Source organism: Oncorhynchus masou, chromosome 24, assembly GCF_036934945.1.
Source record: "Oncorhynchus masou masou isolate Uvic2021 chromosome 24, UVic_Omas_1.1, whole genome shotgun sequence".
Classification (NCBI taxonomy): domain Eukaryota; kingdom Metazoa; phylum Chordata; class Actinopteri; order Salmoniformes; family Salmonidae; genus Oncorhynchus; species Oncorhynchus masou.
The window spans coordinates 104,783,528-104,809,397 of record NC_088235.1 but is presented as its reverse complement, the minus strand read 5'-3'; the positions used below and the strand labels follow the sequence as shown (position 1 = coordinate 104,809,397).

Here is a 25,870-nt window from a genome sequence, read left to right as displayed (position 1 = left end):
GAGATGCCGGTAGCATACAGTATGTCACAAAGGTAAACAAGTGGTCCGTGTATATGATTTATAGTCTACTTTTACAAAGGGATGATATATTCTGTAAGTACACTTTAAGAGGAAGGAAAAACAGTAAGAAGCACAGCGGTCACATTCTCATTTACAGCAGCGACCTGGGGAATCGCTACAGGGGAGAGGAGATGAATGAGCCAATTGGAAGCTGGAGATGATAAGGTGACCATGATGGTATGAGAGACAGATTGGGAATTTAGCCAGGACACCGGGGTGAACACCCCTACTCTTATGATAAGTGCCATGGGATCTTTAGTGACCACAGAGAGTCAGCACAGCCGTTTAACGTCCCATCAGAAAGACGGAAAATAAGTGAATATACACGTGAATACACAGATTTCTGGTTCAAGTGCTACATTGTATGTTTCTCTCCAGCCGGATCCATCTCAATCCATCTCAGAATGAACAGCAAACTCCGCGTGTGTCCATGTGTCCATAGAAAAGTATTCTCTCCATTTGGACGGAGGAAAGGTCATAGGGCACCCCACATACACTGTCAGTGTAGTATCATGTGAGTCTGTCAGTGTAGTATCATGTGACTCTGTCAGTGTAGTATCATGTGAGTCTGTCAGTGTAGTATCATGTGAGTCTTTCAGTGTAGCACATGTGAGTCTGTCAGTGTAGTATCATCTGAGTCTGTCAGTGTAGTATCATGTGAGTCTGTCAGTGTAGCACATGTGAGTCTGTCAGTGTAGTATCATGTGAGTCTGTCAGTGTAGTATCATGTGAGTCTGTCAGTGTAGTATCATGTGAGTCTGTCAGTGTAGTATCATGTGAGTCTGTCAGTGTAGCACATGTGAGTCTGTCAGTGTAGTATCATGTGAGTCTGTCAGTGTAGTATCATGTGAGTCTGTCAGTGTAGCACATGTGAGTCTGTCAGTGTAGTATCATGTGAGTCTGTCAGTGTAGTATCATGTGAGTCTGTCAGTGTAGCACATGTGAGTCTGTCAGTGTAGTATCATGTGAGTCTGTCAGTGTAGTATCACGTGAGTCTGTCAGTGTAGTATCATGTGAGTCTGTCAGTGTAGTATCATGTGACTCTGTCAGTGTAGCACATGTGAGTCTGTAAGTGTAGTATCATGTGAGTCTGTCAGTGTAGTATCATGTGAGTCTGTCAGTGTAGTATCACGTGAGTCTGTCAGTGTAGTATCATGTGAGTCTGTCAGTGTAGTATCATGTGAGTCTGTCAGTGTAGCACACGTGAGTCTGTCAGTGTAGCATCATGTGACTCTGTCAGTGCAGCATCATGTGAGTCTGTCAGTGTAGCATCATGTGAGTCTGTCAGTGTAGCATCATGTGACTCTGTCAGTGTAGTATCATGTGAGTCTGTCAGTGTAGCATCATGTGACTCTGTCAGTGTAGAGTATCATGTGATGTAGCACCTTCCTCTTCCACACTTTCCTTCAAACAAGCACCAAGTCCAGTGTTACAACTCCCAAACCAGTCCCAACCAGTCCCAACCAGTCCCCCCATCAGACCTTGATAGTGTCCTTTCACAGTCCTCCCTCTATAGCCTAGTGGTCCGGGTGGATCGTCTGTTGTTCCACCGGTCCCCACGTTGGGCCGCAGCAGGGGGGTGGCAGTAACGCGGTGCCCAGCCTCGGGGCCTCTCCTGTGGGCTACGAGACCTGTCGGGGTCTGGGGGGGCTGGAAGTCAGGCCTCCTCGGCCGTGGCGTCTATCCCAGCATAGGTGAAGTTCTCAAAGAGCGCCATGTTCACGTAGGCCTGGGGTGGGACGTAAGGAGAGGAGTAGTTAGATAGTGGAGTGATTTAGAAAATTACGGGTTTGGAATTAATTCAGTAAGGAGGAGGAATTGTATGTAACCAGGACTAGGGATCTCCAAATCAGGAGGTAGGAAGCAGGAAATACCGAATCCTCCAACCAGGATTTGGAAAAACCAGGGAATTTATTGAAAGTTCCTGGAATGTTGCAACCCTAACCAGGACCTTCTGTGTCAACTCCTGCAAGACAACACAAACAAGTCTGGGACCAGGCTACCTCTGTACCCACTGGGATAGGTCAGGAGGTTGCTAACGGATTGAAAATGTGAGTCCTAACTGAAACCCTAAGTTACAGACTCCTTACCTTCCTGGCCTCCTGCATTCTGTTGAGCTGTACAGAGATCTGGGAGAACGGAGGTCTCTCATAGGGCCGGTCTCTCCAGCACTGACGCATCAACTCATACCTGGAGAAAAAAAAACTATTAACCAATTATAAAACCCACAACAAACTATAATAACCAGCTATAATGGTGCACACAGTCTCTGTCTGTGTCTCTCTCTGTCTGTGTCTATGTCTCTCTGTCTGTGTCTCTCTCTGTCTGTGTCAGTGTCTCTCTCTGTCTTTGTCTGTGTCTCTCTCTGTCTGTGTCTCTCTCTGCCTGTGTCTGTGTCTCTCTATGTCTGTGTCTGTGTCTCTCTCTGTCTGTCTGTCTCTCTCTCGGTCTGTGTCTGTGTCTCTCGCTGTTTGTGTCTCTCTCTGTCTGTGCCTCTCTCTGTGTCCGTACATCTCTCTGTCTGTGTCTCTCTCTGTCTGTCTGTGTCACTGTCTGTGTTTCTGTCTGTGTCTGTGTCTCTCTTTGTCTGTGTATGTGTATCTCTTTGTCTGTGTCTCTCTCTGTCTGTGTCTCTCTCTGTCTGTGTCTCTGTCTGTGGCTGTGTCTCTCTCTGTCTCTGTCTGTGTCTCTCTCTGTCTGTGTCTGTGTCTCTCTGTCTTCGTCGGTGTCTCTCTCTGTCTGTGTCTGTCTCTCTGTCTGTGTCTCTCTCTGTCTGTGTCTCTCTCTGTCTGTGTCTCTGTCTGTGGCTGTGTCTCTCTCTGTCTCTGTCTGTGTCTCTCTCTGTCTGTGTCTGTCTCTCTGTCTGTGTCTCTCTCTGTCTGTGTCTCTCTCTGTCTGTGTCTCTGTCTGTGGCTGTGTCTCTCTCTCTCTCTGTCTGTGTCTCTCTCTGTCTGTGTCTCTCTGTCTTTGTCGGTGTCTCTCTCTGTCTGTGTCTCTCTCTGTCTGTGTCTGTCTGTGTCTGTGTCTCTCTCTCTCTCTGTCTGTGTCTGTCTGTGTCTGTGTCTCTCTCTGTCTGTGTCTCTCTCTGTCTGTGTCTGTGCATCTATCTGTCTGTGTCTGTGTCTCTGTCTGTGTCTGTGTCTCTGTCTCTGTCTGTGTGTATCTCTATCTGTCTGTGTCTGTGTCTCTCTCTGTCTGTGTCTCTGTCTCTGTCTGTGTCTGTGTCTCTCTCTGTCTGTGTCTGTGCATCTATCTGTCTCTGTCTGTGTCTCTGTCTGTGTGTATCTCTATCTGTCTGTGTCACTGGCTGTGTCTGTCTATGTCTGTGTCTCTCTCTGTGTCGGTGTCTCTCTCTGTCTGTGTCTGTGTCTCTCTCTGTCTGTGTCTCTCTCTGTCTGTGTCTCTCTCTGGCTGTGTCTCTCTCTGGCTGTGTCGGTGTCTCTCTCTGTCTGTGTCTGTTTCTCTCTGTCTGTGTCTGTGTCTCTCTCTGTCTGTGTCTCTCTCTGGCTGTGTCTGTCTATGTCTGTGTCTCTCTCTCTGTCTGTGTCTGTCTCTCTGTCTGTGTCTCTCTCTGTCTGTGTCTCTCTCTGTCTGTGTCTCTGTCTGTGGCTGTGTCTCTCTCTGTCTGTGTCTCTCTCTGTCTGTGTCTTTCTGTCTTTGTCGGTGTCTCTCTCTGTCTGTGTCTCTCTCTGTCTGTGTCTGTCTGTGTCTGTGTCTCTCTCTCTGTCTGTGTCTGTCTGTGTCTGTGTCTCTCTCTGTCTGTGTCTCTCTCTGTCTGTGTCTGTGCATCTATCTGTCTGTGTCTGTGCATCTATCTGTCTGTGTCTGTGTCTCTGTCTCTGTCTGTGTCTGTGTCTCTGTCTCTGTCTGTGTGTATCTCTATCTGTCTGTGTCTGTGTCTCTCTCTGTCTGTGTCTCTGTCTCTGTCTGTGTCTGTCTGTGTCTGTGTCTGTGTCTCTGTCTGTGTGTATCTCTATCTGTCTGTGTCACTGGCTGTGTCTGTCTATGTCTGTGTCTCTCTCTGTGTCGGTGTCTCTCTCTGTCTGTGTCTGTGTCTCTCTCTGTCTGTGTCTCTCTCTGTCTGTGTCTCTCTCTGGCTGTGTCTCTCTGGCTGTGTCGGTGTCTCTCTCTGTCTGTGTCTGTTTCTCTCTGTCTGTGTCTGTGTCTCTCTCTGTCTGTGTCTCTCTCTGGCTGTGTCTGTCTATGTCTGTGTCTCTCTCTCTGTCTGTGTCTGTGTCTCTCTCTGTCTGTGTCTCTGTCTCTGTCTGTGTCTGTGCATCTCTCTGTCTGTGTGTATCTCTATCTGTCTGTGTCACTGTCTGTGTCTCTCTCTGTCTCTGTCTGTATCTCTTTCTGTCTTTGTCGGTGTCTCTCTGTCTGTGTCTGTGTCTCTCTGTCTGTGTCTGTCTGTGTCTGTGTCTCTCTCTGTCTGTCTCTCTCTCTGTATGTGTCTGTGCATCTCTCTGTCTGTGTCTCTCTCTCTGTCTGTGTCTCTCTCTGTCTGTGTCTGTCTATGTCTGTGTCTCTCTCTGTCTGTGTCGGTGTCTCTCTCTGTCTGTGTCTGTGTCTCTCTGTCTGTGTCTGTCTGTGTCTGTGTCTCTCTCTGTCTGTCTCTCTCTCTGTCTGTGTCGGTGTCTCTCTCTGTCTGTGTTGGTGTCTCTCTCTGTCTGTGTCTGTGTCTCTCTCTGTCTGTCTCTCTCTCTCTCTCTGTCTGTCTGTCTCTCTCTCTGTCTGTATCTCTGTCTGTGTCACTGTCTGTGTCTGTGTCTCTCTCTGTCTCTGTCTCTCTCTGTCTGTGTCTGTGTCCCTCTCTGTGCGTGTCTCTTTCTGTATGTGTCTCTCTCTGTCTGTGTCTCTCTCTGTCTGTGTCTTACTCTGTCTGTGTCTGTGTCACTGTCTGTGTCTCTGTCTGTGTTTCTGTCTGTGGCTGTGTCTCTCGCTGTCTGTATCTGTGTCTCTCTCTGTCTGTGTCTGTGTCTCTCTCTGTGTCTGTGTCTCTCTGTGTCTGTGTCTCTCTCTGTCTTTGTCTGTGTCTGTATCTGTCTGTGTTTCTCTCTGTCTCTGTCTGTGTCTCTCTGTCTGTGTCTGTGTCTCTCTCTGTCTGTGTCTCTCTCTATTTGTGTGTCTGTCTGTGCCTCTCTCTGTCTGTGTCTCTCTCTTTCTCTGTCTGTGTCTGTGTCTCTCTTTGTCTGTGTCTGTGTCTCTCTGTCTGTGTGTCTCTCTCTCTGTCTTTGTCTGTGTCTCTATCTTTCTGTGTTTCTCTCTGTCTCTGTCTGTGTCTTCCTGTCTGTGTCTCTCTCTGTCTGTGTATCTTTCTGTCTGTGTTGTGTCCCTCTCTGTTTGTGTCTGTGTCCCTCTCTGTCTGTGTCTGTGTCTCTCTCTCTCTGTCTGTGTCTCTCTCTGTCTTTGTCTGTATCTCTCTCCGAGTCTGTGTTTCTCTGTCTGTGTCTCTCTCTGCTGTGTTTCTCTCTGTCTGTGTCTCTCTCTCTCTTTGTCTGTGTCTCTCTCTGTCTGTGTCTCTCTCTCTGTCTGTGTCTGTATATCTCTCTGTGTTTATCTATGTCTGTGTCTCTCTCTGTCTGTGTCTCTCTGTCTCTGTCTGTGTCTGTGTCTCTGTCTGTGTTGTGTCTCTCTCTGTCTGTGTCTGTGTCTGTGTCTCTGTGTGTGTCTGTGTCTCTCTCTATCTGTGTCTGTGTCTCTCTCTATCTGTGTCTGTGTCTCTTTCTGTGTCTGTGCCTGTCTGAGTCTCTCTCTGTCTGTCTGTGTCTCTCTCTGTGTCTGTCTTTGTCTGTCTGTGTCTGTCTTTGTCTGTCTGTGTCTCTCTCTGCGTCTATCTATCTATCTATCTATCTATCTATCTATCTATCTATCTATCTATCTATCTATCTGTCTGTCTGTCTGTCTGTCTGTCTGTCTGTCTGTCTGTCTGTCTGTCTGTCTGTCTGTCTGTCTGTCTGTCTGTCTGTCTGTCTGTGTGCCTCTGTGTGCCTCACTCACTCACTCACTCACTCACTCACTCACTCACTCACTCACTCACACACTCACTCACTCACTCACTCACTCACTCACTCACTCACTCACTCACTCACTCACTCACTCACTCACACACGTATGCACACACACAGTTCCAAGCCCAGGTCATTGCTTACACTTCATCGTCACAATTCCTGGGCTGTTCCATCCTGTAGCTCTGAGGGAGCTTCTCGTAAAGCTCGGCACAGGTCATCCCACAGTAAGGAGTACCACCTGGTAGACAGACAGAGAGACGGTTTAACTTTTACAACCATACACTGACACGGGGCACTGACATGGGGCACTGACACGAGAAACTGACACGGGACACTGACACGGGGCACTGACACTGGCCATGGACTGATGTCTGTCAGTCATAGTCTTGGTCAAAATCATCATCATCATCACCATCATCATCACCATCATCACCACCACCATCACCATCTCCATCACCATCATCATCACCATCATCATCTTCACCACCATCATCATCACCACCATCACCATCATCTTCATCATCATCACCACCACCATCACCATCATCATCACCATCATCACCATCATCATCACCATCATCACCATCATCATCACCATCATCACCACCATCATCACCATCATCACCATCATCATCACCACCATCACCATCATCACCACCATCATCATCTTCACCACCATCATCATCACCACCATCATCACCACCATCATCACCATCATCACCATCACCACCACCATCATCACCACCATCATCACCATCATCACCACCACCATCATCATCACCACCATCATCACCATCATCACCACCATCATCACCACCATCACCACCATCATCGTCTTCACCACCATCACCACCATCATCATCTTCACCACCATCATCACCATCATCACCACCATCATCACCACCATCATCATCTTCACCACCATCACCACCATCATCATCTTCACCACCATCATCACCATCATCACCACCATCATCATCACCACCATCACCATCATCTTCATCATCATCACCACCACCATCACCATCATCACCATCATCACCATCTTCATCATCATCACCACCATCATCACCATCATCACCATCATCACCACCATCATCATCACCATCATCACCACCATCACCACCATCATCATCATCTTCACCACCATCATCTTCACCACCATCATCATCTTCACCACCATCATCACCATCATCACCACCATCATCACTACCATCATCACCATCATCATCACCATCATCACCATCATCATCATCACCACCATCACCACCATCATCATCATCTTCACCACCATCATCTTCACCACCATCATCATCTTCACCACCATCATCACCATCATCACCACCATCATCACTACCATCACCACCATCATCATCACCATCATCACCATCATCACCACCATCATCACCCTCATCAATCCTCATAGGAGGGGTTATTTTGCTCAGACTTTTATGACATAATATTTCCTAGAGTGAGGGACGATGTTCTTTCTGTGTATTTTGAAGTTGTTTATTCTCTGCCCCTCCCCATTCTCTCTGTGACCTATGGTACATTTACAGTCTGATGTGAAAGCTGAGGTGGAAATACTCTCTCAGGGTAACCGGAGGTGTTTCGATTCGTTTATTTTGGCTGGGAATATATGCCAATAGTATTTCTCATCTGAAAATAGGAATACAGTTCACACTTTACGTTAGCTTGACGTCAACTTACCTAAACTCACTATCTCCCATAGAAGTACACCGAAAGACCATCTGAGAAAGAGAGAGAAGGACGAGGAGGAACGGTGGAGAAGTAAAGACCATTGAACAGTCAGAGTGAAATTGTAATTCCATCCATTAAACAGGGTAATTAGAGGTTTTATGTTGACTTGCCAATGTGAACTAACAAGATAATGTAGCCTACCCACTGCAAGTTGAACAGTTAACTGTCAGTCATTCTGTACAAATACAATATGACTCTGCCTCAGGTTATCTCTCTCTTTCTTTCTCTCTCTATTCAATTCAATCCAAGGGGCTTTATTGGCATGGGAAACATATGTTTACATTGCCAAAGCAAGTGAAATGGATAAACAAAAGTGAAATAAACAATAAAAAATGAACAGTAAACATTACACTCACAAAAGTTCCAAAAGAATAAAGACATTTCAAATGTCATATTATGTCTATATATTTTCTCTCTCTCGTAAACACAGAGTAATGGTCTGGTTATCTTTTCTTATGTTCTGTGTGCCTTAGCTCGCACGCACGCACGCACGCACGCGCACACACACACGCACGCACGCACGCACGCACGCACGCACACACACACACACACGCACACACACACACACAGCTCATTTACAACTTGTTTTCTACAGAAATGTCTCTCTTTTCTGCTAACCTAACCAACTCTTTTTCGTTTCACTTCCTGTAGCTGTCCTAGGGCCTTCCAGTCAGTTCTGAGGTGGGTATAAATAGTGTGTGTTTGACAGGCTCTGTGTGGTAGTGAGACCATCCACTGGCTCTATGTTCCTTAGGGCTTCCTGGGTTCTGTTATCAGTTTCCTCTGCCCTAAGTTATCAGTTCACCATTGACTGGGGGGCGAACATGATTTGTTGTTTTGGACAGCAGGGCAGAGAGAGAGACCGAGATCATGTGACTGCTGGCATCGTATTGTCTTCCAACCGTTACTGGAACACATGGTATAATTTTCTAAGTAAAGCCACGATTTGTTCTCGTTGAACTATGAGTTTCCCAGACAGATACTCACACGTCACTCTTGGTGGTGTACACACTGTAGTTTAGGGACTCTATCGCCATCCAACGCACAGGCAACCTCCCCTGTAATGCAAAGAGAAAAGGTCAAGACATCGTACAGTTCAGTCTTCCTATGCAGTTTTCAGTCTGTCTAATAAATGTAAAGGTGTATGATTCTCTCTTCTCATAACTTGCAGGGTTACTTGCTTGCCCTCTTCCATCAACAATACTGCCCTCTTACATCAACACTGCCCTCTTACATCAACAATACTGCCGTCTTACATCAACAATACTGCCCTCTTACATCAACAATTCTGCCCTCTTCAGTTCCTTCCACTCATTTCACAGTCTTATGTAACATCTGTACTCATTTTGGGGAATCATTACAGACTAGTACACTGGCTATTGTTTGATAATGCACAGTGCTGTTTGTGACTGAGCACCCACCATGGTCTTCTTGACATAGACCTCCTCTCCTCTGGACAGACCGAAGTCTGCTATCTTAGCGACCAGGTTGTCTCCCACTAGAACGTTCCTCGCTGCCAGATCTCTGTGGATGAACTAGAGAGAGAGAGAGAGAGAGAGAGAGAGAGAGAGAGAGAGAGAGGGGAAGAGAGAGAGAGAGAGAGAGAGAGAGAGAGAGAGAGAGAGAGAGAGGGAGAGAGAGAGAGCGAAAGAGAGAGAGAGGGAGGAGAGAAAGAGGAAAGGGAGGAGAGAGGGGAGAGAGAGAGAGATGGGAGAGGGGAGAGAGAGAAAGAGGAAAGGGAGGAGAGAGAAAGTGAGAGAGGGGAGAGAAAGAGGAAAGGGAGGAGAGAGGGGAGAGAGAGAGAAAGTGAGAGAGAGAGGAGAGAAAGAGGAAAGGGAGGAGAGAGGGGAGAGAGAGAGAAAGTGAGAGAGAGAGAAAGAGAGAGAAAGAGAGAGAGAGGTGAGAAAGAGGAAAGGGAGGAGAGACAGGAGAGAGAGGAGAGGGGGGAGAGAGAGAAAGTGAGAGAGAGAGAGAGAGAGAGAGGAGAGAAAGAGGAAAGGGAGGAGAGACGGGAGAGAGAGGAGAGGGGGGAGAGGGAAAAGAGGGAGGATGAAGATAACATCTGGGAATTATATAATTGAAAATGTTGAGAGGAAAACTACATAAACGAAGATTCTCTGTCACATTTATCAATCATCATTTGTGTATTGAAGCTTGCACAGCTGTAAAACAATGAAATAAAAGTATGCTGCCAAACTTGGATATGAACCACATAGAACTGGCAACTCCCCTCCCAACACAGGGACACATCTTTAGAGTTCACAGAGACATCTGTGTGTGTACCATACCTGTTTGTCACTAAGGTAGTGCATGCCAGTTGCCACGTCGACGGCGAACTGCAGCAGTTGTTGTGAGGTGAGGGTGGATGCGGTGCCATGCTCCTTGGCAAAGGCAGGGTCTGTCTCCAGGACTCTGCTCTTACGCAGAAAGTCAAGCAGGTTACCATAGGGGGCGTACTCAATGGCAATATACAGGTACCCTACACAGGTAGAGAGGGGAAAGTGAAGGAAGTTTATGAGCTACTTGTACACTTTATGGAGAAGGTTGCTAAGGGAGATACCATACACATAATAGTTAGCCATGGAAAGGTAGGAAGGCATTATCTGAGTGTCATAATGTAACCATAGAAATATAATTCTAGTTCTGTGTTGTAGTCATCATAATTGTATCAAGAAAGGGAGAGAGAGAGAGAGAGAGAGAGAGAGAGAGAGAGAGAGAGAGAGAGAGAGAGAGAGAGAGAGAGAGAGAGACAAAGAGAACCATAATTAACCAGCCATTCTGGTTTCTCTCTCAGGGCTACTTGAGAACCAGTAGGATTGTGAAACACAGTGGTTTGGCAGGATGTATTTTTCTCACGGTTGAGTTGTTTTTGTAATCTCCCTCTAATGTACAAAGAGAAACAGGCAATTCAATTATGTCCCAAAACCATCAGATGTGGTATGGAAATTGAAATGTCATGCTCAGAGCTTGGTCCCAAGACTCTGTATCACACAGATAGATATGCAGCAGCGGAACAGTTTGCTGATGTAGCATATGGACAACCAAAACAAATGTCATTGTGCAAATGCTTCTTGCAGATAGACTGGGTTTGTTTGGGTTGGACGACACACAGTCGTGTCCAGGTGCACATCTGTATCTGTACGCATCCGGATAACTCAGGATATTAACCACTTCATGCCCTGCATGTTGGGCTCAGGCAACTAAGCAATATGGAATCAGTACTGAACAAATACAAAGTTGACCTACATTTACAGTTTACACAGCTTGACATCTTAAAATCACATGCTATAGCAAAACATAAAATAATACAGACTTATTTCTATCAACTTGCTTCAAAACTCATATTTAAAAGTATTCCCTTGAAGAGGGAAGTAGTATTATATTACGGCCAGCAGTATTATTATAGCGTCAATTAAAAGCATGTAATTCCCGCCCTGACCAGTAGGTGGGAGACTCACCCCTGTTTTCACAGGCTCCTAAGAGATTGATGATGTTGGGATGCTGGCCCAGTTTACACAATACCTCCAGCTCTCCTGCAAAGTCCCGATGGTCATTCTCAGAGGCAAACTCTGCTCAAAACAAAACACAGCAAACATAGCAAGTTACAAACAGGTACAGAGAAAGAAGCTTGTTCAATTTGACGCCTGGCTTGTTGTTTTTAGTGTGTGTGTCTTTGTGTGTCTGTGTGTGTCTGTTTTGGTGTGTGTGCCTGCGTGTGTTTGTGTGGTAAATGCTACCTTTCAGCATCTTGATAGCAGCGCTCATCTTGGCCCCATCCTTCTTGATCATGGCCTTGATGACCTGACCGAAGTTGCCCTCTCCGATGACGTCCTCAAACTTGATGTCATCCCACTCCAGGATGGGGTAGGTGAGGGACTCGGCGGCAGGCTTGGGTCTCCTCGTCAGGGTCAGGGTCCCAGAGTTAAACTGCAGAATGGTCTCTTCTCCCTACGGGTTGCAATGATTCATTTCATTCATTTTTAATCAGTCAAAGTATAAAAATTGTATATATAGAGAGGTTTCTAATAATATGTCGCTATGTATAATATAGCGTATAAGTGGATATATACACTGTACAAAATATTAAGAACACCTGCTTTCCACAGTATAATGGCCGGGTGAGTCCAGGTGAACTATATGATCCCTTATAGATGTCACCTGTTAAATCCACTCCAATCAGTGTAGATGAATGGGAGGAGACAGGCTAAATAAGGATTTACAAGCCTTGAAACAATTGAGAAATGGATTGTGTATGTCATTTGAGGGTGAATGGGCAAAAGAAAAGATTTTAAGTGCTTTTGAACGGGGTATTGGTAGTAGGTGCCAGGCACACTGGTTTGAGTGTCAAGAACCGCAACACTGCTGGGTTTTCACACAACATTTTCCCGTGTGCATCAAGAATGGTCCACCACCCAAAGGACTTCCAGCCAACTTGACACAACTTTGGAAAGCAATGGTGTAAACATTGTTCAGCATCCCTGTGGAATGCTTTGGACACTTTGAAGAATCCATACCCCGATGAATTGAGTCTGTTCTGAGGGCAAGAGGGGGTGCAACTCAATATTAGGAAGGTGTTCTAAATGTTTGGTACACTCAGTGTATATTTAGTGAACTAGGTAATGACGGTGGTATGCCGTGTGTCTCTCTCTCTCACTCTGTCTCTCACCGATCCAGACTGGTAGGTGAAGTTGCGTCTGCGGTTGAGCAGGGTCTTGCGGATGCAGAAGAGGGCCAGCAGGGCCAGCAGGATGGTGACACAGGTGACCGTCACAGACCCCACTACCGCCACCACCAGCTGGTAGCCCTCGCTGCCTGGACGCCCCCCCACACCCTGGGTGGTTGGAGTGAAGTCCTGGAAGCCTGAAAGGGGAGGAGTGGTAGAGGAGGAGTAGGAGATGAGGAGATGAGGAGGAGAAGAGGAGGGGAGGAGGAGGAGATGAGAAGGGGAGGAGGAGGAGATGAGGAGGGGAGGAGGAGATGAGGAGATGAGGAGGGGAGGAGGAGATGAGGAGGGGAGGAGGGGAGGAGGGGAGGAGGAGGAGATGAGGAGGAGATGAGGAGACGAGGAGGGGAGGAGGAGGAGATGAGGAGGAGAAGAGGAGATGAGGAGGGGAGGAGGAGGAGATGAGGAGGGGAGGAGGGGAGGGGGAGGAGATGAGGAGGAGAGGAGGAGGAGATGAGAAGGTGATGAGGAGGCGAGGAGGAGATGAGGAGGAGGGGAGGAGATGAGGAGGAGATGAGGAGGAGATGAGGAGGAGATGAGGAGGAGATGAGGAGATGAGGAGGGGAGGAGGAGGAGATGAGGAGATGAGGAGGAGGAGATGAGGAGGGGAGGAGGAGGAGATGAGGAGATGATGAGGGGAGGAGGAGGAGATGAGGAGGAGAGAAGGAGATGAGGAGGAGATGAGAAGGTGATGAGGAGGGGAGGAGGAGGAGATGAGGAGGGGAGGAGGAGGAGATGAGGAGATGATGAGGGGAGGAGGAGGAGAGGAGGAGATGAGGAGGAGAGGAGGAGGAGATGAGAAGGTGATGAGGAGGGGAGGAGGAGGAGATGAGGAGATGATGAGGGGAGGAGGAGGAGATGAGGAGGAGAGAAGGAGATGAGGAGGAGATGAGGAGACGAGGAAGAGGAGATGAGGAGGAGATGAGGAGATGAGGAGGGGAGGAGGAGGAGATGAGGAGGGGAGGAGGGGAGGGGGAGGAGATGAGGTGGAGTGGAGGAGGAGATGAGAAGGTGATGAGGAGGCGAGGAGGAGATGAGGAGGAGGGGAGGAGATGAGGAGGAGATGAGGAGATGAGGAGGGGAGGAGGAGGAGATGAGGAGATGAGGAGGGGAGGAGGAGGAGATGAGGAGGGGAGGAGAGGAGTTGGAGGAGATGAGGAGATGAGGAGGAGAGGAGGAGGAGATGAGGAGATGAGGAGGGGAGGAGGAGGAGATGAGGAGGGGAGGAGGGGAGGAGGAGATGAGGAGGAGGGGAGGAGGAGATGAGGAGGTGTGCAGTGAGAATCACCTGGGCATCTCCTATTTCTTATGTACAATAGGCTAAGTATCCTTAGTACTAGGCTAAGTATCTCCTCTCTCTCTCTCTCACTCACTCACTCACTCACTCACTCGCTCACTCACTCACTCACTCACTCACTCACTCACTCACTCACTCACTCACTCACTCACTCACTCACTCACTTATTGATTTGGGATTACAGAGCGGCGTAATCTAACTCACCATCTCCCTGGGTCCTGGCATGGACCAACTTGCTCCACTCCCCCGGTACTTTAGAGAAGGCTCTCACTCTGAACTGGTAGAGAGTACTCCCGTTAAGTGCTGTCACGTCTTTCGCCGTCTTGTTGCCATCGTCAGTATCTACCCAGGGGTGCAGGCTACCCTGACCCACTGGCTGGTACTCTATGATGTACTTCACTATGCCCCCGTTAGGGTCCTCAGGGGGCTGCCACTTCACCTGCACCGCAGACACAGACAGGGGCAGGGCCTGGACATTACGAGGGGAGGAGGGACCTGAGGGAGATGGGGAGAGGGGAAAAGAGAGGGGAAAAGAGAGGAGAAAAGTTTTATCTAATGCTATATGGCTAAATGGCTATTGCCCAACACTGCACAATGTTTTCATCCTGATTTCCTTTCTTCAATCATGACACACTACGAGGGCAGGGGGGAGCCAGGCACCATACATCCACCAATCACACTCGTCAACACTCACCGCTAAGCCAATAGAAAGAGCTTTTGTTAGTTACCCTGGCTGTTGATGCGGAAGTGGTAAGGCCTAGAGGCAGGCCCCAGACTGCCACAGTTGAGTAGCCTGACGACCACTGTGTAGTCTTGGTGGTACTGCAGGTTGTAGAACTTGGTGGAGAGCACATTGAGCAGGGTGGTCTCCTCTCTCAGCTTCTCTCCTGAGGGGGAGGGCCCAAAGAGCTGCACTAAGAACCCGCTGGCCGCACCCACGGCCCCGCCATCGTTACCAGGCAACAGCCAGCGTACGGTGGCGTTGCGGCCCTCCAGCGAACTGAAGTCAATCTCCGGTCGAACCGTTGGCTCTACAGCAGCGACACAGAACACGCAGTCAGGGAGAGGTCCACCAACCTGGGATACTTACTCCTCCTACTGTTTACTTAGACTCTGGCTTACAGACGGACAAAGAATATTCTGATCTGGTCACTTATAGACCTCAGAATTAAAGAACCATTCTCACACAGATTCAGAACCAGCACTTAGCTGTCCACTAGGACAAACTTCTACTAACTTCAACTCACACACACACACACACACACACACACACACACACACACACACACACACACACACACACACACACACACACACACACACACACACACACACACACACACACACACACACACACACACACACACACACATACACACCATCTTCCATTACGATACTACAAAAACTAAAATGGCCGCTATGTTGTTTCTCACCTGGACAGTCAGTCTCCATGATGGCCTCGGGCCCCAGAGTTCCCTCCCCTCCCTCCCCAGGACGGGTCAGCTGGACACGGACGTGGTAGCGTGTAGACGGCTTCAGATTCATCAGAGTTATAGGCTCTCTACTGTACACTGAAGAACATGAACACAGAGAGAGAGCATCAGAGACCATTATCAATGTAGCATAGGGATCTAAAGTGTACACTGCATAATTAAGCAACAAGGCCCGAGCCGGGCAACTCGGAGTGCCTGGACACAGCCCTTAGCCGTGGTATACTGGCCATATAGCACAAACCCCAAGGTGCCTTATTGCTATCAGGAACTGGTTACCAATGGAATTAGAGCAGTAAAAATACATGTTTTGTCATACCCGTGGTATACGGTCTGATATAGCACAGTGATTTCTCCTGTGAAATGGATAATAACGCATATTGCCACTTGCCAAGATACAGTGCCTTGCGAAAGTATTCGGCCCCCTTGAACTTTGCGACCTTTTGCCACATTTCAGGCTTCAAACATAAAGATATAAAACTGTATTTTTTTGTGAAGAATCAACAACAAGTGGGGCACAATCATGAAGTGGAATGACATTTATTGGATATTTCAAACTTTTTTAACAAATCAAAAACTGAAAAATTGGGCGTGCAAAATTATTCAGCCCCTTTACTTTCAGTGCAGCCAACTCTCTCCAGAAGTTCAGTGAGGATCTCTGAATGATCCAATGTTGACCTAAATGATTAATGATGATAAATACAATCCACCTGTGTGTAATCAAGTCTCCGTATAAATGCACCTGCACTGTGATAGTCTCAGAGGTCCGTTAAAAGCGCAGAAAGCATCATGAAGAACAAGGAACACACCAGGCAGGTCCGAGATACTGTTGTGAAGAAGTTTAAAGCCGGATTTGGATACAAAAATATTTCCCAAGCTTTAAACATCCCAAGGATCACTTTGCAAGCGATAATATTTAAATGGAAGGAGTATCAGACCACTGCAAATCTACCAAGACCTGGCCGTCCCTCTAAACTTTCAGCTCATACAAGGAGAAGACTGATCAGGGATGCAGCCAAGAGGCCCATGATCACTCTGGATGAACTGCAGAGATCTACAGCTGAGGTGGGAGACTCTGTCCATAGAACAACAATCAGTCGTATATTGCACAAATCTGGCCTTTATGGAAGAGTGGCAAGAAGAAAGCCATTTCTTAAAGATATCCATAAAAAGTGTCATTTAAAGTTTGCCACAAGCCACCTGGGAGACACACCAAACATGTGGAAGAAGGTGCTCTGGTCAGATGAAACCAAAATTGAACTTTTTGGCAACAATGCAAAATGTTATGTTTGGCATAAAAGCAACACAGTCCATCACCCTGAACACATCATCCCCACTGTCAAACATGGTGGTGGCAGCATCATGGTTTGGGCCTGCTTTTCTTCAGCAGGGACAGGGAAGATGGTTAAAATTGATGGGAAGATGGATGGAGCCAAATACAGGACCATTCTGGAAGAAAACCTGATGGAGTCTGCAAAAGACCTGAGACTGGGACGGAGATTTGTCTTCCAACAAGACAATGATCCAAAACATAAAGCAAAATCTACAATGGAATGGTTCAAAAATAAACATATCCAGGTGTTAGAATGGCCAAGTCAAAGTCCAGACCTGAATCCAATCGAGAATCTGTGGAAAGAACTGAAAACTGCTGTTCACAAATGCTCTCCATCCAACCTCACTGAGCTCGAGCTGTTTTGCAAGGAGGAATGGGAAAAAGTTTCAGTCTCTCGATGTGCAAAACTGATAGAGACATACCCCAAGCGACTTACAGCTGTAATCGCAGCAAAAGGTGGTGCTACAAAGTATTAACTTAAGGGGGCTGAATAATTTTGCACGCCCAATTTTTCAGTTTTTGATTTGTTAAAAAAGTTTGAAATATCCAATAAATGTCATTCCACTTCATGATTGTGTCCCACTTGTTGTTGATTCTTCACAAAAAAATACAGTTTTATATCTTTATGTTTGAAGCCTGAAATGTGGCAAAAGGTTGCAAAGTTCAAGGGGGCCGAAAACTTTCGCAAGGCACTGTATGTAGTTGTAACTCCCATGACTTTACATGAAATCAAACTCCACCTGACATACCTATGATGGAGGACCAGGAGTCTCCGGTCTCCATGGGCTTGTAGAGGAGCTTGGTGGAGTCTATGGGTCCGTCTCCTCTGTAGGAATCCACAGGCATCACCACCAGTTGCTTACTCCTCTTCTCCAGCAGCTTGGGAGGGGTGTTGGGGCACGGTGGCTCTGGGGAGAGAGTGGGTGTGGGTGAGGATGTGGGTGAGACGGGTGATATGACGAGTTTCAACCAGAACATTAAAACCTTTTTATCTACCCTTTTTCTCAGTGTGTACTTAGGACAGGTTTCCCACTCAAATCAAGTCCTGCACTAAAAAGTATGTTCAAGTCCAGGACTAGGGTTCCTCTGTGTCTACGAAAGCTGCCCTCGATGTTAAGCACCTCACACAGACTGATCTGGACCAGTAAAATACTTCTCTCTTCTGACCTTTGACAGTGAGGTTGAACTTGCGGGAGTCTTGTCCCCCATTGGTGGAGACCCTGCACTCCCATAACCCAGCATGCTCGAAGGACAGACGAGGGATCTCAAACTGGGCTGTGCTCTTATTGGAGTCCATGGTGGTGCGAGACGCCTGAGAGATGTCGAAATAGATATTGGTAAGTCTGTATGTTGAGCCAACTGACATTAACATAAAAAATATTGACCTATTTTCACTGTTACAAAAACATATAATTTCCAAAATCTCACTGATAACACCATCACAGTTTGATTCCCAGTAATGGAATAATCCAATATAAAATAAACACCCTGGCCATCCCTCCATTGCCTCTACCTTGAGCACAGAACTGTCCAGTTTGCGCAGCTCTATGCTGGTGTGGCTAGGCAGGGGGTTGCCTGTGGCAGAACATAGGATCTCAGGGCTGGAGTCAAGGTTCCACTCCAGACTACTGGCCATGTCCAAGATCTGAGGGGCGCGGTCTGATGGGAGAGAAACAGATGAAGATGAGGAAGAAGATGCTTGGTGGAGGCACCAGTGGTGATGATGAGGAGGAGGAAGATGAGGAGGAGGAAGTCATGTTTACCTACCGGATTTCTCACAGTGCTGTCCTCTCCAGCCAGTGGGACACTGACATCCACTGAAACGGTTACACACTCCCCCGTTCTTACACCTACAGCTCAGACTGCAGTCTGCCCCGTACATGTCCCTGTGGCAGGCTGGGGGAGGGAAGACATTAGGATGGGAATGCCAAGGTGTTGGATTTCTAATAAGTGTGTCATGAATTGCTACCTGATCTGGCTATGCATTTTATGTACGTATGTATTTTAACACATGCAGTAATGTTGATAGGTTGGTTGTACAGTACAATCAATATTTATTGGTCAATCCAAGGCTGAAAATACGCCACAACCCTAATTATAACAAATGAACTCACATCTGTTGCAGTGGTTCCCAAACCATCCGCTGGCACAGGAGCATCCGTAAGGGTCAGCCAGGCAGAACCTCAGCCCTACACAGTCCAGCTCTGACCGGCACCACTCCTGACAGTTACGGCCAAACATCCCCTCTCTGCAGGCTGGAAGAGAATACATTACAAGTCCTAGATTTAGTACAGGACAGGTACAGTTACTTCAGACAGTTTGTCAATAGAATATACTTGTATTTTACATACACCACGCACGCACTTATACACACTTATGGACACACACACACACACACACACACACACACACACACACACACACACGCACACGCACACGCACACGCACACACACACACACACACACACACACACACACACACACACACACACACACACACACACACACAACCACACTCACACCCAGACACAGCCACACTCACCTGTCTCGCAGCGCATCCCCATGAACCCTGGTGGACAGATACAGTCCCCATCACTGTCGTGGCACACCCCTCCATTGAGACACTCTGGACAGTCCTTGTCACAGTCGGCACCCCACTTCTTACTGCCACAGTCTGGGAGCGACAGCAGAGAAGCATCAGTGGCCAACCCACCCAAATACAAACACCTCATCCATATGTCAATCATCATACAGATCCTTGTAATGGTTAGCAGTAAGAGAGATGCTGCTGGGAGAGGTGTTGGAGGGCCATTAGGAGGCACTCTTTCCCCAGGGCAGTAATTGGGGACATTGCCCTTGTGTTGGGTTCAGTCTTTCGGATGAGACGTTAAACGGGTGTCCTGACTCTCTGTGGTCAATAAAAAGCCCATGGCACTTATCATAAGAGTAGGGGTTTTAACCCTGGTGTCCTGGCTAAATTCCCAATCTGGCCCTCATACCATCATGGCCGCCTAATCATCCCCAGCTTCCAATTGGCTCATTCATCCCCCCTCCTCTCCCCTACTAACTATTCCCCAGGTCGTTGCTGTAAATGACAATGTGTTCTCAGTCAACCTACCTGGTAAAGTAAGGGTTAAATATAAAGGTAATACAGGTGTCAATCAGACTATTAACTTTGTGCTACTTATTAACTATAATCAGACTATTAACTTAGTACTACTTATTAACTATAATCAGACTATTAACTTAGTACTACTTATTAACTATAATCAGACTATTAACTTTGTGCTACTTATTAACTATAATCAGACTATTAACTTTGTGCTACTTATTAACTATAATCAGACTATTAACTTTGTGCTACTTATTAACTATAATCAGACTATTAACTTAGTACTACTTATTAACTATAATCAGACTATTAACTTTGTGCTACTTATTAACTATAATCAGACTATTAACTTAGTACTACTTATTAACTATAATCAGACTATTAACTTAGTACTACTTATTAACTATAATCAGACTATTAACTTAGTACTACTTATTAACTATAATGAGACTATTAACTAAGTACTACCAATGCCCAACCAAAAATGTTTCAGAGAAGAAATAACTAAATGTATTGTCAGGCTTACAGCCAGATGAAAATAGATCAATCCCAGTACAGACAGTATACAATAGCGATGGGAAGTTCAGCTTATTTTACTGACTCAAATCTTTTTCACTCGTTCAGTCAAAATAACAAATCTTTCAACTCTTTTTATTTGAGTCAGTAATGCCCAGAACACCAGGACCCCCCTACTGGTGAACGATGAACTGAAAACTCAAAAGTCATGATTCTACAAGCCTCTCATATGTCGTTCACCATAGGGGGCTTATTGGAGCTGTCATTTGCGACTGAAACTTGTTAAATTTGTTGATTGCTAGGCATACAAATAAGATCATTTTTTGCTACATTCGATGCGAAGTTACATTTACATTTACATTTAAGTCATTTAGCAGACGCTCTTATCCAGAGCGACTTACAAATTGGTGAATTCACCTTCTGACATCCAGTGGAACAGCCACTTTACAATAGTGCATCTAAATCATTTAAGGGGGGGGGGGTGAGAAGGATTACTTTATCCTATCCTAGGTCCTATCCTAAGTTGTGGCCTCAACCAGACTAGATTGTGAATGACTTATGGCAGAATGCATTGCTTGACTGCTGTGAGGGTGATAAGCCCAATGTCGTTTGTAAACTGCAGCCCCCAAACGATTTGCTCTGGAGTTGGAGTTTGTTGAGTAGAGGCTGTGTATGTTTTGGTTTCTACAAAGCTGTGTCCATCATAACATTCAATAATCAATGAACTGCAGTCATTCTTACACCATCTTACACTGAGCAGGAAGAGACTGTATTAATACTGCTGTCAGCACTAGCCGGTCAAACAAACTACTACAATGAACGAGTCAAGTTGTGTATGTGTGTGTATGTGTGTGTATGTGTGTCTTTGTGCGTGTGTGTGTGTGTGTGTGTGTGTGTGTGTGTGTGTGTGTGTGTGTGTATGTGTGTGTATGTGTGTCTTTGTGCGTGTGTGTGTGTGTGTGTGTGTGTGTGTGTGTGTGTGTGTGTGTGTGTGTGTGTGTGTGTGTGTGTATGTGTGTCTTTGTGTGTGTGTGTGTGTGTGTGTTTAATATGAACACCCTTTCTGTACCTCTGACAATCAGCCTCATCCAGGCTCCATTGATGGGACTGTCTCCCACGAAGCATGCACTGTAGATGCCCTCGTTGGCACGAGCCACGTTCTCAAGGGTTACTACAGTCGTACTGTTGGACACATCACCCCAGTGGGTCATGTAGAAATAGTTTCCTGGTATAGAACATAGTATGAGTCAGCACATAGGACAAGATCTCATTAACATCATTAATCAATGAATCAAGCAATTGGCTATATTGCCATGTCATTTTCTCATTTAGATGAATCTATCCCCCCCCCCTCCATGCCATCCCTCCCTCCCTCCGTAACTCACCATTGTACTTCCAGGTGACATCTCTTCTCTGGGAGCTGAGGACCTGCATGGCCAGGTGGACTGTATCCCCTTTGTTAGTCGTCACTGTGAGGTGGACCGGGACAAAAAGACCTGGAAGGAGCAATACAGAAGAAGATGTGTTTTCTCTCTTTCTCTCTCCCCCTCCCTCTCTCTCTCCCCCTCTCTCTCTCCCTCTCTCTCTCTCTCTCTCTCTCCCCTCTCTCTCCCCCCCTCTCTCTCCCTCTCTCTCTTTCTTTCTCTCTCCCCCTCTCTCTCCCCCTCTCTCTCTCTCCTCTCTCTCTCTCTCTCTCTCTCTCTCTCTCCCTCTCTCTCTCTCTCTCCCTCTCTCTCTCTCTCCCCCCCTCCCTCCCTCCCTCCCTCCCTCCCTCCCTCCCTCTCTCTCTCCCCCCCTCTCTCTCCCTCTCTCTCTCTCTCTCTCTTTCTCTCTCTCTCTCTCTCTCACACACACACACACTCTCATTCTTTCACTGAGAGCCTCTTCCTTACCTTTGCTGTAGTTGTTGATGAGAGTGACTGTGACCAGGTTTCTAGTAGGACTAGTTCCCTTTGATGCATGACAATAGAAGATGCCCGTTTGGTCCACTATACCAACAAACTCGTTGGCCACCACCTCCTTGGTCTTGGGCCTCTTGACGCTGTATTGGGACGGTGAGGGGAGGATGAGAATGCTGTTGTCCTTCTTGATGTCCAGGTCTAACTCTGCTGCGTCCCGCTCCCCTATGAGGCAAGATATGGAGAAGCGCTGAGGGGTGGAGGCCACGGCGTTGGAGATCATCGTCAGGTCTGTAACCGCACCTGTAAGGACGAGATGGCATCGCTCACATGATACAGTAATCTACACTATTTTGAGATAAAACAACAAAGGGAATCTACTGATGTTATAAAAATCAGTTAATTCATTCTAACCCAAACCAGCAGACCTTAGGGCAGGGCTATTTCAATCTTACCCTACGAGGTCCGGGCTATTTCTGGTGTTCTGTTCTAACAGATTATTAAGAATGGGGGAAAAAGCAATGGAACTGGCTTCGAGGTCCAGATTAGAATTTGAGGGCCTGAGGGCATAACGCAACAACCTGGGGACATATTTCAGTTACAAACTGACCTAGAATCAGGGCCCCCAACGTAAATCATTAGGAGTCAAATAAGAAAACACATCATATATGGTGGCACAGAAATGGTGCAACATAAAACCGACCACATTCCTGTTCTGTGGCATTTGAGCCTTGATCCACGGAACAATAGAAGGAAACAGGGATGAGCTCCTGCTCTCCCAGGAGGATGCATTCTGCACTCCCCTTGAACTTCTATAGTAGCCCATAACTTATTGTGTCAAATCAATTCTGATATTCAGAAATCTAAATTACAGTTAGTTGCCTTGCATAGCCTACGTTATAGCCTTCTTTATGGGGCTCAAACATTCAGTGGTAATGATTACAACATCTAATAAGCACCTTGAGTAACGAAGCTTATACCTATTTCAGATAGAAGGTGTAGTATTTTACCTGTAAAAAAAATACCAGGCAATGTTTATATGGGCCCCTTTCAAAATGCCCCTTTATGTACCACTTTCTTGCATGTGTACATACCGCTTTTATACATATCAGTGGGTAACTGGTACATTAGGAAGAGAGGAGGGATGGGGGGATGTTGTTAAACCTTGGGGGCTATTTGTATTTCAAACAGGGAGGTCTTAGCCTAGTGGTTAAGAGTGTTGGGCCAGTAACTGAGAGGTTGCTTGTTCAAATCCTCGCCCCGACTAGGTGAAAAAACTGACACTGTGCCCTTGATCAGGGCACTTAACTGGAATTGGCTAAATTAATCAAATGTAAAAATGAAAGCCAAAATTATTATTATTTTTTAAATATCCCAAAGCTGTGTATTTTTTCCATCCTCCACCTGTGTCAATGTCATGCCACGCTTTGTGTAAAGAGCTATTGAAGATTGAGATACGAAATCGTAATATATACAGGATACAGTTGAAGTCAGAAGTTTACATACACTTAGGTCAGAACTCGTTTTTCACCCACTCCACAAATTTCTTGTTAACAAACTATAGTTTGGCAGGTAGGTTAGGACATCTACTTTGTGCATGACACAAGTAATGTTCCCAACAATTGTTTACAGACAGATTACTTCACTTATAATTCACTGTATCACAATTCCAGTGGGTCAGAAGTGTACATACACTAAATTGGCTGTGCCTTTAAACAGCTTGGAAAATGTCATGACATGGCTTTAGAAGCTTCTGATAGGCTAATTGACATCATTTGAGCAATTGTAGGTGTACCTGTGGATGTATTTCAAGGCCTACCTTCAAACTCAGTGCCTCAGCTTGACATCATGGGAAAATCTAAAGAAATCAGCCAAGACCTCAGAAAGAAAAGTGCAGACCTCTACAAGTCTGGTTCATCCTTGGGAGCCATTTCCAAATTCCTGAAGGTACCACGTTCATCTGTACAAACAATAGTAGGCAAATATAAACACCATGGGACCACACAGCCGTCATACCCCTCAGGAAGGAGTCGCATTCTGTCTCCTAGAGATGAACACACTTTGGTGCGAAAAGTGCAAATCAATCCCAGGGACCCTTTGAATGGACCCCTGTGAAGACGCTGGAGGAAACAGGTACAAAAGCATCTTTATCCACAGTTTAACAAGTCCTATATCGACATAACCTGAAAGGCCACTCAGCAAGGAAGAAGCCACTGCTCCAAAACTACCATAAAAAAGACAGACTATGGTTTGCAACTGCGCATGGGGACAAAGATCATACTTTTTGGAGAAATGTCCTCTGGTCTGATGAAACAAAAATATAACTGTTTGGCCATAATGACCATCATTGCGTTTGGAGGAAAAAAGGGGAGGCTTGCAAGCCGAAGAACACCATCCCAACCGTGAAGCACAGGGGTGGCAGCATCATGTTGTGGGGGTGCTTTGCTGCAGGTGGGACGGGTGCACTTCACAAAATAGATGGCTTCATGAGGAAGGAAAATTATGTGGATATTTTGAAGCAACATCTCAAGACATCAGTCAGGAAGTTAAAGCTTGGTCCAAATGGGTCTTCCAAATGGACAATGACCCCAAGCATACTTCCAACAAAGTCAAGGTATTGGAGTGGCAATCACAAAGCCCTGACCTCATCCTATAGAAAATGTGTAGGCAGCACTGAAAAAGCATGTGAAAGCAAGGAGGCCTACAAACCTGACTCAGTCACGCCAGCTCTGTCAGTAGGAATGGGCCAAAATTCACCCAACTTATTGTGGGAAGCTTATGGAAGGCTACCTGAAACGTTTGACCCAAGTTAAACCATTTAAAAGCAATGCTACCAAATTCTAATTGAGTGTATGTAAACTTCTGACCCATGGGGAATGTGATGAAAGAAATAAAATAAATAAAAGCTGAAATAAATCATTCTCTCTACTATTATTCCAACATTTCACATTCTTAAAATAAAGTGGTGATCCTGGCTGACCAAAAACAGGGAATATTTACTAGGATTAAATGTCAGGAATTGTGAAAAACTGAGTTTAAATGTATTTGGCTAAAGTGTATGTAAACTTCCGACAACTATATATATTTTTTTTTATGGATTATTCATCCACCCCTGTTTCAGAATATACCATCTTCATAGTCATGGCATACTTGGTTCAATAGCTATTGATTAGAGAATATCCACTGAATATCCCGTATAAAACAAATTTTACCTTGGTCAAAAAACAAGCAGGCATTGTACATTTGTGTGATCTTTGACTGTGTGTGAATGGGGTATTACTGTTTTTAGGATAGAATTTATTTAGGGTTCAAAATTGAATGGATCGGAATAAGCTTGTCCCCTCCACTTACCTGACACAGGTATGAGGCACAACAAGTACAAGATATCAATCATAATTGTAATCCTCAAAACAGCAAATCACACATGAGCAGTGGCTTCTCCAATCCAATTCTTCGGTTAAAAGCGGACACTTCTACATTTCTAGCCGCGGTCCCCAGCGTGCCAAAGAACCGCGCGTGTCTTTGCGCATTTCCATCAATTCCGGTAACTGTTTTTAACAGTAAAGTAATCCTCGCAGTTATATCTCTTTCCCTATGAGTGTTCCAGATCATGTCACATTCTCCAATTCCAATCTGAGCGTTCTGACTCTGGGTGGGAGAGTAGAGGAAGGA

General features: G+C 46.1%; 1 protein-coding gene across 2 annotated transcripts; it reads right to left on the bottom strand.

The window, feature by feature from the left end:
- Positions 1–44: 44 nt before the first annotated feature.
- Positions 45–25,870, bottom strand: LOC135513183 (tyrosine-protein kinase receptor Tie-1-like). Of its 2 annotated transcripts, none has more exons than XM_064935974.1 (23): positions 25,550–25,870; positions 22,193–22,501; positions 21,686–21,796; positions 21,370–21,525; positions 19,215–19,346; positions 18,787–18,927; positions 18,440–18,568; positions 18,186–18,331; positions 17,840–17,984; positions 17,422–17,580; positions 15,283–15,420; positions 14,578–14,880; positions 14,054–14,344; positions 12,484–12,689; positions 11,567–11,777; positions 11,288–11,398; positions 10,118–10,308; positions 9,251–9,364; positions 8,817–8,887; positions 7,779–7,819; positions 6,210–6,306; positions 2,151–2,250; positions 45–1,789 (listed from the first exon to the last, which is right to left on the bottom strand). In XM_064935974.1, the coding sequence occupies exons 1-23, from the start codon at positions 25,590–25,592 to the stop codon at positions 1,718–1,720; spliced, it is 3,417 nt and encodes a 1,138-aa protein (XP_064792046.1). In that variant the 5' UTR covers positions 25,593–25,870; the 3' UTR covers positions 45–1,717. The 2 variants fall into 2 exon arrangements, with proteins under 2 accessions (XP_064792046.1, XP_064792047.1); XM_064935975.1 differs by having other exon boundaries at positions 12,496–12,689.

What these genes read in the sequence shown, in the direction of transcription:
- LOC135513183 (XM_064935974.1), bottom strand. Translation starts at nt 25,592, where the DNA reads ATGATTGATATCTTGTACTTGTTGTGCCTCATACCTGTGTCAG. An exon ending in GTGCCTCATACCTGTGTCAG is followed by an intron (nt 22,502 to 25,549) that starts GTAAGTGGAGGG and finishes TCGTCCTTACAG; the next exon opens with GTGCGGTTACAGACCTGACG. An exon ending in ATGGGAGATAGTGAGTTTAG is followed by an intron (nt 6,307 to 7,778) that starts GTAAGTTGACGT and finishes TCTGTCTACCAG; the next exon opens with GTGGTACTCCTTACTGTGGG.